At 48.7% G+C, this 14,552-nt stretch overlaps 1 protein-coding gene across 1 annotated transcript; it reads right to left on the bottom strand.

Annotated features, from left to right (window-relative positions):
* Positions 1-2,660: 2,660 nt before the first annotated feature.
* Positions 2,661-9,246, bottom strand: Rnd1 (Rho family GTPase 1). Its single transcript, XM_010623582.3, has 5 exons — positions 9,015-9,246; positions 8,172-8,259; positions 5,460-5,569; positions 4,427-4,561; positions 2,661-3,727 (listed from the first exon to the last, which is right to left on the bottom strand). Exons 1-5 carry the CDS (start codon positions 9,132-9,134, stop codon positions 3,482-3,484), a joined length of 699 nt encoding a protein of 232 aa, XP_010621884.1. The 5' UTR covers positions 9,135-9,246; the 3' UTR covers positions 2,661-3,481.
* Positions 9,247-14,552: the final 5,306 nt, after the last annotated feature.

Genomic DNA, 14,552 nt, shown 5'->3' with positions numbered 1-14,552 from the left:
GTGACAGGTCTTGGTTCTCACTTTTTCCCCTTGTCCCTGCCCTCCCTTCACCCCCTCCTCCCCTCCCTATATACAAACACTTTATTTCCATTTTCTCATATTTTTTTCTTTTCCCTTATTAGCTTTCCCCTACCCTTCCCACTTTACTGAACACCTTTAGCCCCTTTCTTCCCATTTCACATTGTCAGTTATATCATTAGGATCTTATGTACTATTATATTCACACCAGAAAAAGTATTCAGTATTTACACGTGTGATTTATTTATTTTACTTAGGAGTATATCCTCAATATGTATCCATTTTCCTATGAATGAATCTAATTTCTCATTCTTTATGGCTGAGTAATATTCCATTTTATAGAAAAATCACATCTTTAAGTCCACATAGTTCTAAAAAGAGGGGGATCCTGACATGGTGGTACACACCTTAATTCCAGCACTCTGGGAGGCTGAGGCATGATGGTTGCAAATTCAAGCTCAGCCTGGGCAATTTAATAACTTAGCAAGACCCTGAATCAAAATTAAAAATTAAAAAAAGCGCTGGGCTGGGAATAACAGCATGAAGGCCCTGTCTGTAGTACTGCAAAGGAGGGGAGGCAGAATTAAACTCAAGGCTCATTTACCTTCAGAGTGCATTCCTTTCCTCTATTTCCAGGCTACCATACCCACTGTCTTTAAAGAAGAGTAAATTGAGACTCAGAAAGGTGACAAAGTTTGTTCAACTTCATAACGGTAGTCTCCTCTCATGACATATGTGAGACATAGAGCTTAAATAATACTCATTGTTGGGCCCGGGATTTAGCTCAGGGGTTCTGCTGCCTGCCTTGCAAGCACAAGGTCCTGAGTTTGATTCCTGGTACCAAAAAAAAAAAATCGTTGTTTTGTTTTGTTTTGGTACCAGGGATCAAACTCCAGTCCTTGCACTTCTGAGGCAGGCAGCGAAACCGCTGAGCTAAATCTGGGCCCAACTCATTGTTTTTTAATCTTACTCCGCTAGTTCTCTTACAAACAGGCATGCTTGGAGATGGAGACAGGACTATGCTTTAGTAAGGATCGTAGGTGGTCTCCCATTTAGGGACACAATGGCTAGCAGTAAGGGGTCCATGGATTATTAACAATGAGACCTGATTTGAGTCCTTACTATCAGTATGATCTTGTGCATGTTATAGGGCATCTCTGGCTTTTCTCTCTCATTTATAAAATAGGGACAATAACTCCCCCTTGTCTAGCAGGTTAGGGTAGTAGAGCTGTTAAAAATGCATGTTCTGGACTGGGGATTTTAGCTTAGTGGTGCCACCATCTGCCTCACAAGCACAAGGTCCCTCCCAAGTTCAAACCTCAGTACCAAAAAAAAAAAAGCATGTTCTTGTGGGGTGTGGTAGTGTATACCTATAATCCTAGAACTTGGGAGGCTGAGGCAGGAGGATTATCATGGGTTCCAGGCCAGCCTGGGCTAATAAGACCCTGTCTCAAAAACAAAACAAAACAAAACAAAAACATCTTCTGAGTAGACACAGTAGCGTGCAAAAGGAGGGCCAGGGATTTAGCTCAGAGGCGCCCCTACCTGCCTCACAAGCACAAGGCCTCTCTAATTCAATCCCCAGTACCAGAGAGAGAGAGAGAGAGAGAGAGAGAGAGAGAGAGAGAGAGATGGAAATGGAGGTCCTCAATTTGAGGCCAATCTGAACAACATAGCAAAACTCAATGTCAAAAAAAAAAAAAAAAATTCAAGTTCTGCAGTTAGATTGCCTGATTCATATCCATAGTCTACCAATTTCTAGCTGTGTGGCCTTGGACACATTAATCTCTCTGAACCTCAATTTCCTTGTCTGCAAAACAAAATAAGTAGTATCTCAAAGGGTTATTACAGGAATAAAATATGTGGACTTGAAGGCATAATGGGTTATCAGTAAAATGGAGATAATACAATATCATATTATTATGATACCTATGTGCCCCCAGCCCATACCAAACATGTACAAAAGGTATGCCATTATCACTAATGTTAAATCTGATAGTGGGAGGTAAAGCCCTCATCACAGTGCTGAGCACACAGCAACTTTTAATTTCTAGCACTATACTATGTAACTTGAAAACCAAGAGCAGTGAGTCACAAAGGGTAAGGGAAACTGAGGTCCCTGCTCTACTGACAGTAGGCCCTGGAGCTGGAAGTCCAGTGCTAGCGCCTCCCCAGGGCTGTTTGTTATCACTGAAAGATCTCAAAGGCTCACCATCCCTGCTCTAGGGCAATGGTCCTCAGCCAGAAGTGATTTGGCTCAGGGGCACGACCTGGAGACTTTTTGGCTATGACAGCTGAGGATTCCACTGTCACCTAGCACCTGCAAGAGATGCTTAAATGTTCTATATGCAAAGCACAGCCCTCTACAAGTGTTTCCCACTCCACAGGGTCAGTCATTGCAAGGGTGAAAGGCCCTGCTCTGGGGCTAAGGAGTTTGGATTTGGCTTACTAGGATTTGGGTGGGACTGGGACAGAAAATGAGGGAAAAGGAGGAGTTGTTTGTTGGAGGTACTAGGGGACTGTGGAGGCAGCCACTCTGCAAACCGTGGAAAGGGCCCCAAGACAGCTTTGCCCTGATTATGAACAGCTAAGAAAACAGAGAAAAGAAGGAACGGAACCAACTTCTTCATATGTATTATATTTTTCATTAATAAATAGTTTTTCTTCTTTAAACACAGAACATATAACAGATTGAAACACTCCCCCCTCCCCCCAATTCCAAAGACAAGAGTCTATAAAACGAACGCCAGCTGTGCTGCCCTAAGGGCAGGAAAAGTCTGGTAAACCCCCTCCCAGGCCTGCCCCTGCAGCACCACCACCCCCACAATGCAGGAGAAGGGGGTCTGGGGCTTCTCCCTTGGACCCTGGGGACTCAGGTGAGAAGCATGTGAGTGTGCGATGTCACCTCTCCATGATGCATGGGCTATGCAAAATGAGGCTCCCTCTCCTGGGCTCCGGCCAGCCCCTGCCCTCTGATTTCAGTTGTGAAGCACCTAGGCTAAGCTCCCAAAGGAGCTGCCTCTTGGCTTCCTAGCCCTCTGTTCCTCTGCAGCTCCGTGGAGGGGAAGGGACGAGCGCGGGGACCCCTCCCCTCCCCCGCCTGCATGGAATCGCTGTGTGGAAGCGGCATGACGCTGAGGGTGAGGCTCCTGTAAGCCCCCAAGCCCACGAGGCCAGCATGCCCCTTGGAGCCCCCGCACCTTTCCCTCCTCTGGGATGGGGGCATTGGCACAGCTGTCCCTCCTCAGCCTACCGCCTGGCTTGGGTGTGATGGTTCTCACTCAGTGTCAGGTCCTCATGCTGGGCCTGACCCCTCCTCATCCCGTTCCTGACTCCTTCCAAGCTCTCACCGTGGCCATCTGAAAAACTCGCCAGTGTCCTAAATTGTCTCATCCTCCCTCTCCCCGTGCCTCTGCACCCCAAGGGAGGAAGTGGGGGGTGTCTCCCCCCTCCAACTCCCACTTCACATAATGGAACAGCTTTTGGCTTTTTCCTTCTTGAAGGTAGAAGAGATGAGTTCGGAGCGACTGGGAAGATGGAGCAGTCGCTTGGAGAGGCTCCGGGCCGGACTCTTGGGGGGCATCGGGCTAGGCTTGTTCAGACACACCATGGACGCCATCCTGAAGATGCTGTGGATGCTCTTCTCTGAGGTGAAAGCCGAGCCTTCCAGGTAGATTTCTGCACCCAGCTGCTTGGCTATGGCACAGCCCTAAGGGAAGAGGGTGGGATCATTAACACAGTGTCCCCAGTGGCTGAGAAACACTATGGCCTCCTGTGTGCTTTTCCAGATGCACCCACCACCAGCCCCTGCCAAGTATTTTTGTGAAGGTGAAACCTAACTACACATTTGAATCACCTGGGACACTTTTAAACTACACTGATACCAGACCAAGGAAATCAAAATTTCTGGGAATAGGGTGTTTGTGCTGGAATTTAAACCGATGAGCCTTGGGTTCTACCACTGAGCCACAGCCCTGGCCCCAGCATGACTATTTTTAAGAGCTTCCCCAGAAGACTCTAATGAGAAACACTGACTTAAAAGAACTGATCCTGTGTGCGTACAGAATTATCTAAAGGTCTTGTTAAAAATGCAAATTTCCATATCTTTCTCCCAGAGTGATTTTATAGGTATGGAGCCAAGAATTTGAAATTCTAAGAAGCACCTCTAATGATTCTAGCCAGGTGGTCAACAGAAAACAATATTAGAAATGCTAGCACACACAGGAATGGCTCACCTGCTAACCCACAGGTACCCACTACCCCTACTGAGGTGACTGGTTCATTAATTATAGACAAACACCTCACATCAATTCTTACTTGCCATGGCGAAAGAGTCTAACAAGGCCCATATTTCAAGGCCTCTGCCGTAACCTTTCCCATGTTGCCCCCTGCTCACATACACACTCACCTGCTCGTAAGAGATAGGCGCCTGCTTCTGGTGTGACAGCTCCATTAGCGTGCTCAGGTCTGTTCGCAGGTCTGTCTTGCAGCCAATAAGCAAAACACGGGTGCTGGGACAATAATCTAGGATTTCGGTCCTCCACTGGGGATCCCAGCAGGAAGAAGGGAAGGAAGCAGAGTCAGGGGCAGACAGATAATAGGAAAAGCCCGGTTGGCAATGTCGCACATACCACCCAGATTATCACCAGTCCAGCTCTCCCTCTGAGTCACAGCATCTCCCCTGTACTAATGACATCATCTTCCTGCCCTTTCGGTCTGTGACTCTGCCCCCTCAGTCCAGCCAAAGAGCCTCACAAGTCCAGAATGGCAGGCGGAAGCCAACCAATCTCTCCCTGAAAGAAGAGCATAACTCAAGAGTCTTCTGGGAAACCAGGCTAATTCCACAAGGATTCCAGGGGTCCTCAGTATGCAGACCTTACCACCCAGACCCAGGCATTTCCTACAGGAAGGTCATCTCTGACTGCCTGATGCACTGGGATGAAGGCCTATAGAAGCTGCCTCTGAAAGGGCCCATCCTGGCCCTCAAACCACATCCCCAGCAGGTTCTCTCCTTCCTAAGTCTTCAGTGCCACCCTCTTTGCTGGATCTCTAAAGAAGCCATACAGGAAGTAGAAAGGGCAGAAGGCAGAGGGATGAGGAGACCTAGATTTTAGTCCCAGAGCTGTAGCTAATTCTGTGGCCTTGGGAAAATCTCTCCTTTCTCTGGCCTCAATTCCTTCCTATCCTCCTTCCCTTCCTCCTACATCTCAGTGCCTCCCCGCTTAAAACAGGGTCTCACCAAGTTGCTAACTTGCCAAGGTTAGACTCAAACTTTCTAGCAGTCCTCCTGCCTCAGTGTCCCAGAGGGCTGGGATTTCAAGCATGCATGCCCATGCCTGGCAAACCACGCCTGGCACACAAGACAATTAAATGGCAAGGGCCTCAAGATTCTTTCTTGTTCTCCTGTTGGGTTAGAAACTGTAAAGTATAGCTGGTTTTACCTTTTTGAGAGCACTGTCCACTGTCTCAGGACGGCTGATGTCAAAGCATAATAATACTGCGTCTGAGTCGCTGTAGCAGAGTGGACGGACATTGTCATAGTAAGGAGATCCTGGGATAGGGGAGAAAGAGCTGGTGGTGAGCCAAGGAGTCCTGGGGACACCACTTTTGATCCCTTAGGATCTGCCCATCTCCCAGGGGAATGTGCAGCAGCCTGGAAACTTGGGACTAGATTACCTGCCAGACAACTGTGCACAAATATCATATCCCTGAGTTCTGAGACAGCAAAAAAGGGCAAAATAAAAGGGGGTGGAGTATTTTTTACCCTGTCTGGGGCTCCTACAGTGGGCTTAATTTAAAATCTATTCATTTTCTGAGTCCCAAAAAATGCTCTCAACCCCTGTGGAGAGACCAAGGCCTGTTGAAGGTCTCTTCTTGGAAATCTGCCTGCCGCCCAACCTCTGATCCCTTCTTCTGCTCGGGGTCTTCTAGATGAAGAAACAAGATTGCCTGTTACGTAACTGGCTGCCTTTACCGTGGGGTCAGAACTCGAGGAGGCTGGTGGGCAAAGGACAGCATCAAGGACTCAGTGTTCCAGCCCCTTCCCACCCAAGTCAGCTTACAGTGAAACTAGAAAAGGAATGCTGTAACCCCTACCCCTAAGATCTCAGGGAGCCAGTCTCAAAGACAACAGGACCAACAGCTGACGACGGAAACCTGGAGCAAGGGTCCTCCATTGGAAGGGAAGCAGGCACAGTGGACTCAGGGGTCTGTTAGGGGTGAAAGCTAAGAGCTGAGCCTGCCCCCCTCCACCTTGGGGAAGGAACAGTAGCGGATTTGGAACCCAGACAATCCGTGCTCAGAATAGCAAGCAGCCCCTCTCCCTCTACCGCAATCGCCATGGAAACTGGAGGGAATCCAGGCTGGGGTGGGGGTGTCAGTCATTTAAAAAAAAGTAGTAAAGGGGAGGTGGGATAGCTGCCTGATCCTTCGGCAATCTATCCTTGTCCCTTTCTGAGGTGGGGGTCCAATCACTGCAGCACCCGAGCAGAGGGAGCACTGCAGTACTAGGGAGGGGGGGAGGGGAAGAGTGCTCCATTTTGGCTCCAAGTGATCCCCCTCCCCTAAGACCAGCAAGTGAATCATGGGAATAGCTTCAACCTCAGCCCCAATAGAGGAAAGCCCCATCCCACACATTACTGCCACTTCCGCCTTCCTTATGGGAACCTAATTTCAAAGACGGAGTCCAAGGGTAACTGATAGCCTTTATCCTTTTAGAAATTAGGGGGTGGGGCGCAACACGGTGTAAGGGGGACCACACTTGCTGACTTTCCATTATCTGGATTAGGGACTCAAGGGCTGCATTCCAGCCCTGAGAGGAGGGGGAAGCAGCAGGAGGTTGGGGGTGGTGATAGTGAGAGAAAAGCTGCAGTAAGGGTTTGGGAAGATTGGGAGGAGGGAGGGTACAGCAGAAGAAACACCACGCAGCACGTAGCCACGCTGCATTCCCATCCCATCCAGCCAGCATAGCACAGTCCCGAACCTGCCTCTTCACCCCTGGAACTGCAACAGAGGGAAGCACAGCAGCTGGAGGAAATTTTGCTTGGCCAGCAGCAAGAGGAATTCTCATTTTCCATCTACCCGTCCCTTACCCCCGGTCTTTGTAGACCTCAAAACTGGAGCATGGGAACAACAGCTCTTTGGAGGAATCGGGCGGCATATTTATTATATGTAACAGGAAACCCCTAGTGATTTACAGCTCCTCTTTAAACTCAGACTGAATATGCATTTTTTGGGGCAAGAAGTGGGTTTTATTTTCTTTTTTTCCATTGATAGCTTTTGCTCCTTAATTATGACTCTGAGCCTATCTATTTAAAAAAAGGACTGAGGTAAAGAGATGGTAGGAAGGGCTCCGAACCACAGCAAAGATAATCCACCATGAAGGGCTTGGGGCTGACAGCCTAGGAAAACACTGCTTTCTCCATTCTGGAAAGACAAGATATCTTGTACCTCACACTGGTACCTTTCAGGGAAACCGATCAGAGCCAACCTCCCTTTATCTGGCAGGCCACTGGCCACAACAGGACCCGTGCCCTATATTAAGCCATCTCCCCACCCTCTAAAACGTCGACGATGCATCACTTCATCCCCAAGCCGCAGCGGTGTGACAGTGGAGCTGAGCTGCGGCAGGCGGGCAGCAGTGGCCAGAGATGCAATGGAGGAGGGGAGCCTGAGTCTCGACAATATTCCCCCAAGCCGGTTCATCTCCTGCACCGCAGCTGCCTCCAGGAGCATGGCCACCTGCCTTACTTAACTTTGTTCTGGGGAACGCACAGCTGTGTGTGTGTGTGTGTGTGTGTGTGTGTGTGTGTGTGTGTGGGGTGTATGGGAGCACGAAGTGGAAGTGGAGAAGTCCTGCCCTCTACTCCTGGGAGCATTCACTACCTCACCACCCCACCACCCCAGACCTCTGAAAGATGGAACTCAACCCAGAGAACTGAGTGGCTTCTGGGTTCACCCACCCTGGACCCCTGGACCATACGACTGAGCTAACGGCCGCCACATCCAAAAAGAAATTTCCAGGTTCCTTCTTTCCATTTCTTGGCAAGCACCTTTTTCCTCCCCACCAAAGGGAGAAACAATCTCTAACAGCCAGCAGCTGCAGTGCACCTGTGGAGGTGGTGGGAGAGGAGGCTTCCGGGCCGGCGTCTTACCTGAGGTATCCCAGAGACTAAGCTCCACTCTCTGTTCCTCTGTCTCCAAACAAGCTGTATAATTCTCAAACACGGTGGGCACATAAGTCTGTGAGAAGAGAGGAGCCATTCACACCTGGGCACCTCTGCCCCGGAGCCCTCCTATTATTCCTGGCTACACAAGAAGCCACTCAGCCACCCTGAGACACTCGAGTCAGGCACTGAAGAAACACAGGAGGGGTACATGGCAGGAGGGACCCTGTGGGACAGGAGGAAAAGGACTGCAGAGTAACAGGCACTTTGCTCTACGGCAGTAAGGAACGGGAATGACTCCCCCAGCCAGATACAAGCCCCCCATATCCTGCTAGTCAGGATGCACATGCACAAACAACCCTCTCATCCGAAGAATGATCGGTCTCCTAATTTCAGAGACATCCCTTTCTAACCACCCCCAACTCCTCTCCTCAAGCCCCTCAGCGCTGGTGAAAGCAGAAAGGGGCAGCAGAAGCCTACGTGGGGCCGCACTCATAGAATCTGCGAGGGAGGGGGGGTAAAAGGAGGAGGAAGGAGGTAGGGATTACGTCAAGAAGAAACAAAACCCAGACTCTCCCATGCCTCTAGTTCCCTCTCCTGAGAGCAGACGCCAGGGACGAAGGAAAGTAGGAGATCTGATGGGTGAAGAAGTGAAGAGGAGCCGGCGGGGCGGCAGAAGTGGGACAGGTCTCAGGGGAAGTAAGGCAAGGCGGCTCTCCAGCCAGAAATCAGCTGAGGGCGGGGCTGGCCGGGGTGGGGGAGCCGGCCTCGCGGGCAGGTTGGGAGGGGTCCGGGGCGAGCAGGGGCAAAGCCGGCTGGCGGGCAGCTCACCTCCGGATAGCAGTCCTTCGCTAGCACCTGTAACATCGCTGTCTTCCCACACTGCACGTCCCCCACCAGCACGAGCTTACACCTGACCACCACCGGCTGAGGCGCCCGTCTCTCCTTCATCGCTGCAGCCTCCGCGGGGCTAGGACTCGGTTTCAAGGAGGAAGGGGCAGCCCAGGTGTGCACACACACTACCTAAGCCGGACTCCCGCTCTCCCTCCAACGGAGGAGGCCGGCACAGCCCCTTTATATCTCCTAGCTGAGCCAATCACAAGAGGAGGCGGAAACTGTCCAGGCCAATCCCTGAGAGGTGGGATCCCCTCCAGCAGCCAATGGTAAGAGGATCTGAGTCAGCGCCTTCTTCCTCCCTTCTCTTTCTCTTAAAGCTGCATAATTGCTTCCTCCTGAAAGGGGATCCCCATGCTGTTTTGTATTTTGTATTTGGAAGGGTGGAGGGACTTGAAGCAAAATTAGAAGAAGTAAGTGTCCAACAGATATTGTCAAAAACCATGAACTAGCCATGGAAGCAGACAGTTCATGCTGAAGTTGTAGGGACTGTCCCAGGAGAACAGGATCTGCATTAACTATGGAGCTTTATTCTATTTAATTCCTGTTCAAACCAATTCTCACTTCTGGCTTCCCAAAATCAGTTCCTGCTGTCCTCTTCCCCACTTCATTGTTGTTGTTGACAAGGTATCAATAGGTAATCCAGGCTGGCCTTGAACTCACTATGTAGCCCAGGCTGGCCTGGAACCAATGATGATTCTCCTGCCTCAGCCTCCCAAGTGCTGGGATTAGAGGCGTGTGCAACTACATCAGGAACTTCTCTCCTCCCTTTTGTAGCCCAAATCCCTTCCTCAGGAATCAGACTGACCAAAACAAATGAATAAACAAAGAACAGCTCCTGACCCAGAGCTAGGCAGAGAGAAAGGAATGAGGGAGATTGGAGTAGGGATAGGGGACAGGAAGACAGCAAAACAAAGCCACTGTCTGTTGGCAAACCTCTCATTGCAGGCCCAGCACGATGCTTAAAGGTGTTTGTTCTGCTGCCCAGGTCCATCTTCCTGGATGAATCAAGTGCAGGTCTAGTTCCAGGTTGACGTCAACTGACACTGAATGCATTAATATGTGTCACCTGGTTAAAGTCCAGCCAAGAAGACTGGCTGCGACATTGAGATTAGAAGGGCTATTGGCCAGGCATGGTGATGCACTCCTGTAACCCCAACACTCTGGAGGCTGAGGCAGGAGAATAGCCATGAGTTTGAGATCAGGTTGGACTGCATAGTGAGACCCTGTCTCAAAGGAATAAAGGAAGAGAAGGAGGGGGAAGGGAAAGAGGAAAAAAAGAGGAGGTGGAGGAGGAGGAGGGAGAAGAAGAGGAGGAGAAAAAGAAGGAGTAACAGTAGTACTAGTAGTAGTTGTTGTTGTTGTTGTTGTTGTTGTTGTTGTTGTTGGGATGAGCTACAGAGCTGCCTATCAGCCCTACCCCTCAGCAACTTTCTGGGCCTCTGTTCTAGATAGAATTATGATACAGATCACAACCAAGATGATCTAAATACAGCTTCCAGGGGATTCACAAGTGCAGGAGGTCCAAAGCTGGGCACCTTTGAGTGCAATCCAGGGCCTGTCTTTACCTAAATTAATCCCAGCTCCTCTGGACGTCTGAGTCCTGTTCCATCTTTACTCTTCGCTCACAGTCTTTGCTGCTGCACCCAGGGACATTTTTCCCTGAAATAAATTAAAAGCCTTCTTTCAGCCTGGCCTGCTGGGACAGATCCCTGGGACTAAGATTTCCAGTGCTTTTGTAACCAGTGTGAGAGCGTAGCTTCTGTGACCTCCACATCTGAGCTGTCTGGGGGCTGACTCTGGGATACAGGCTGCCCCACCCTCCGCCACCTCCTAAACCCCACCCAACCCAGGGACTCAGCCATCCAGAGGCCACTAGGGACCGTTCACCCTCCTTTCCCAGTTGTCTGGAAGTTTCTTCCCTTTACCTTCCCCCAGGCCTCATCTTCAGCCTTCAGGCAATGCTCCATCTGTGGAATTTGTCCTCATCTTGCCCTCTTTCAGCACCCTGACAGCTTCTCTGAGCTGCCCAGAAGACAGTTCCAGAACAGCTGTAAGGTCATAGATTGCCTCAGCCTGGAGTCCTGTCCCTCAGACTGACCATCTGTGCCTCCCATCCCCACCCTCTGTCTCACCTGAACTTACTTCTGGGAGCATCAGGAGGGATTCCAGGGATCCTCTTAACCTTGCGTGGGTTTTTTCCAAGGGCACCCCGAAAGGTTTCATCCTTCCCCACATGTTCTCTCCCAGCCTCCCTTTCACACAACCTTCCACCAGCTACTCCAAAAGCACATTCAGAACGGGTTAAAAATTGTTCCCATTGCCCTCATGGAATCTCAGCACTTAGGAGGCTGAGGCAGGAGGATCATCATGAGCTCAAGGACAGCCTGAGCAAATAGTGAGTTCCAGGCCAGCCTGAACTACATAGCAAGACCCTGTCTCAAAACAAAAACAAAAAACTCTTTCTGCCAAGCAGATAGCTTCCTCTGGCTTCTAACAACATTTCTGTGCCCGGGCTGCTAGGAGGTAGAAATTCTAGGAGCTAGTGCCAACACTGATTCTTCCATGGGTGGCTGCATTTTAGGATTGGGCAGCCGAAAACCTGAGCTGCGAAACAGCAGCCTCAAGCTATGTCTCCGAAGGTATCTTGCAGATCACAGGTTATGAGTCATGTGGGAAAGGGGAGTGGGGAGAGGTCAGGACAACATGAAGAAGATGGAGCTGGTGGGCAGCAGGTGGGAGTGTGGGACGTAGCTCTGTCCATAAGCTGTTTGCCTTTGAGTGAGTCACTTCTCTCTCTGGGCTCTTCTTTCCTTAAGTGTTGTCTGAGAGGTTTGACTAGAGAAAGAGTTTTTAGACCTTTTTCACAGTTAGGTCCTCTTCTCCAATTTTGTTTCAACCTCTTCCAAGTGTCTATTTAAAATTCTGAGAGCCAGGCGTGGTGGCACACGCCTGTAATCCCAGCACTCGGGAGGCTGAGGCAGGAGGATCGCTGTGAATTTGAGACCAGCCTGGGCTACATAGTGAGTTCCAGGTCAGTCTCAACTACATAGTGAGACCCTGTCTCAGAAAAAAAAAAAAATTCTGTAGCCAGAGTAATACATTTATAAGATACCTCTTCCCTTAGCACACACCTGTGTGCCAGCATTCTGGGAGGCTGAGGCAGAAAGATTGCAAACTGGAGCCCAGGCTGGGAAAATTAGCAAATCAGTGAGACCCTGTCTCAAAATAAAAAAGGGGCTAGGGCTGTAGCTCAGTGTGAAGGCCAAAGAAAAGTCTCTTCCATATTAAGACCAGGAAAGTTTAAAACAATGTTATATTTGAAAACATTATGTCAAGATGAAAGAAGCCAATTACAAAAGACCAGTCCATTTATATGAAATATTCAGAATAGGGAAATCCAAAAAGACTGAAAGTAGATTAATGGTTGTCTAGTGCTATAGGGATTTTGGGAAATGGAGAGTGACTGCAAAACTATACAGTTTAAATTGATGAATTATATGGTATATGAATTATATCTTGAGAAAGCTATTACTTTGAAAAATAAGGTTATAATCCTATTTTTATACCATTTTCATTAATTTTTAAAGGCTGTTTACTGTAGGGTTTATCTCCTCAGTCAGTCCCTAATTTTTTTTTTCTTTTTTAGACAGAGTCTCATTATGTAGTTCAGGCTGACCTTGAACTCACTATGTGCCCTACACTGGCCTCGAATTTGTGGTGATCCTCCTGCCTCAGCCTCCTGAGTGCTGGGATTACAGGTGTGTACTATCACACCTGGTCTTTAACTTTTTTTAACAGCTTTTTTTCTGGAGGAAATGTTCAAACACTTAAAAGGGAAAGAGGCTTGCCTAGCATGTGTGAGGCCCCAGGTTCACTCCCAAGTACCACAACAAAATTTTAAAAATTTAAAGGTAGAAAGAATACAAGGAACCTCACGTACCCATCACCTGACTTCAACAATTACCAGCACAATCTTGATTCATTTGCACCCTCACCCACTTAGCTCCCCTATACCTCTTGTACTATATGATTTTAAAGCAAATTTTAGATATTGTATCATTTCATACATAGACATGTTTCATCTCTAAAAGAAAAGGGCTCCATTAACACAACCACAACACCATTACACAACCAAAAATGAATAGCCTCACTCTGAAATTGCCAAGTTCCCTGTCAGTGTGACAGTTTCCCCATTTGTGTCACACATTGATTTATCCACCTCAGAATGTAAACAAGATCCACATGCTGGATTTAGTGTCAAGGCTCTTATTTTAGAGGGCCCCCCTCCCTTTGTTTTTGTTGAGGTTTTATTTTTGTTTTTGTTATTTTGTAGAGGGACCAAACTCAGGACCTTGTGCTTGTGAGGCAGGCAGTGGAACCACTGAGCTAAATGCCTGGCCCCAAGTTTGTTTTAGAAAACAGCTTCTTTGTTCTACAATGTCTTCCATGATCTGGATTTTGTTGATTGTATATCTGATGGTGCTGTTTACATGTAGTATACCCTTTTATGAAGTAAATCTTTTGCAGAATCCCCAAACACAAAGAAAATGAAAAACAAAACTTCTCTGGTTAAATCAGAATGGGAGGCGTGTAGTGGGCTTCATGGCAACCTCTGTTTCTCTCCTGGGGTCCCTGCAAGGGAAAAATGCCAGGGAACACAGTTTGAAAACTGGAGTCTAGATGATCTCCTCTACCTTCAGTGAGTGTGTGGTGTGTGTGTGTGTGTGTGTGTGTGTGTGTGTGTGTGTGTGCTGCCACATGCTCAAAGCTCAGCTACCCTATCTTTTTTTGGTTTTGATTACTCTGATAAGTTTCCTATCTGGGTCAGTGGCATAATACACAAAGATATTCAGAGTAGTAGAAGATTAAAATGTGCTCTCTTACCAGAGTGTACACAGCCCAGTACTTTCTCTGCCCTAGGGACTCTTGCAGACAGCTCCTAGGTGCTAGGCATTGTGGTATACCCCTTATTCCTAGCACACTAGGAGGCTGAGGCAGGAGGATCACAAGTCCAAGCCCAACAAGACCCTATCTCAAAATAAAAAATAAAAAGAGCTGGGGATCTAGCTCAGGGCAAAGGTCCTGGGTTCAATCACTAGTGGGAGGAGGGGTCCTAGGCACACTGTGCTTTTGCTTCCTAGGAGTCTGGCAGGGACATGTCCATTCTCTCTTTCCTTAATATGACTTGGGAACTGTGCTCTGTGGTGTGAAGCTGTACCTTCTTACGATCTCAGTGGTCTCTGGCCCCTGGCACTTGGAAACACCTGACCTTTTGACTGCTGGTATTTTGGCTGGAGCAACTAGCCAGTAAATGTCATTCAAACGTTGGGATCTGAACTTAACTTGGGTTACTTAGGGTAGAGGTCAGGAAACTGAGGCTTTGCTCTGAAGTGGATGCTGTCAGAAAGTGGGATATCTGGGGCTGAGGATTTAGCTCAGTGGTGCCATGCCTGCCTTGCAAGCACAAGGTCC

Source organism: Fukomys damarensis, unplaced genomic scaffold (assembly GCF_012274545.1).
Source record: "Fukomys damarensis isolate Sample0158 unplaced genomic scaffold, DMR_v1.0_HiC HiC_scaffold_15, whole genome shotgun sequence".
NCBI lineage: Eukaryota > Metazoa > Chordata > Mammalia > Rodentia > Bathyergidae > Fukomys > Fukomys damarensis.
This window is presented reverse-complemented; position numbering and strand designations above follow the sequence as displayed.

Excerpts from the sequence above, each read along its gene's own strand:
- Rnd1 (XM_010623582.3), bottom strand. The coding sequence starts at position 9,134 with ATGAAGGAGAGACGGGCGCCTCAGCCGGTGGTGGTCAGGTGTAAGCTC. Across the intron at positions 8,260-9,014 it reads CGAAGGACTGCTATCCGGAG|ACTTATGTGCCCACCGTGTT; the intron begins GTGAGCTGCCCG and ends CTCTTCTCACAG. Across the intron at positions 5,570-8,171 it reads TAGTCTCTGGGATACCTCAG|GATCTCCTTACTATGACAAT; the intron begins GTAAGACGCCGG and ends CCCCTATCCCAG.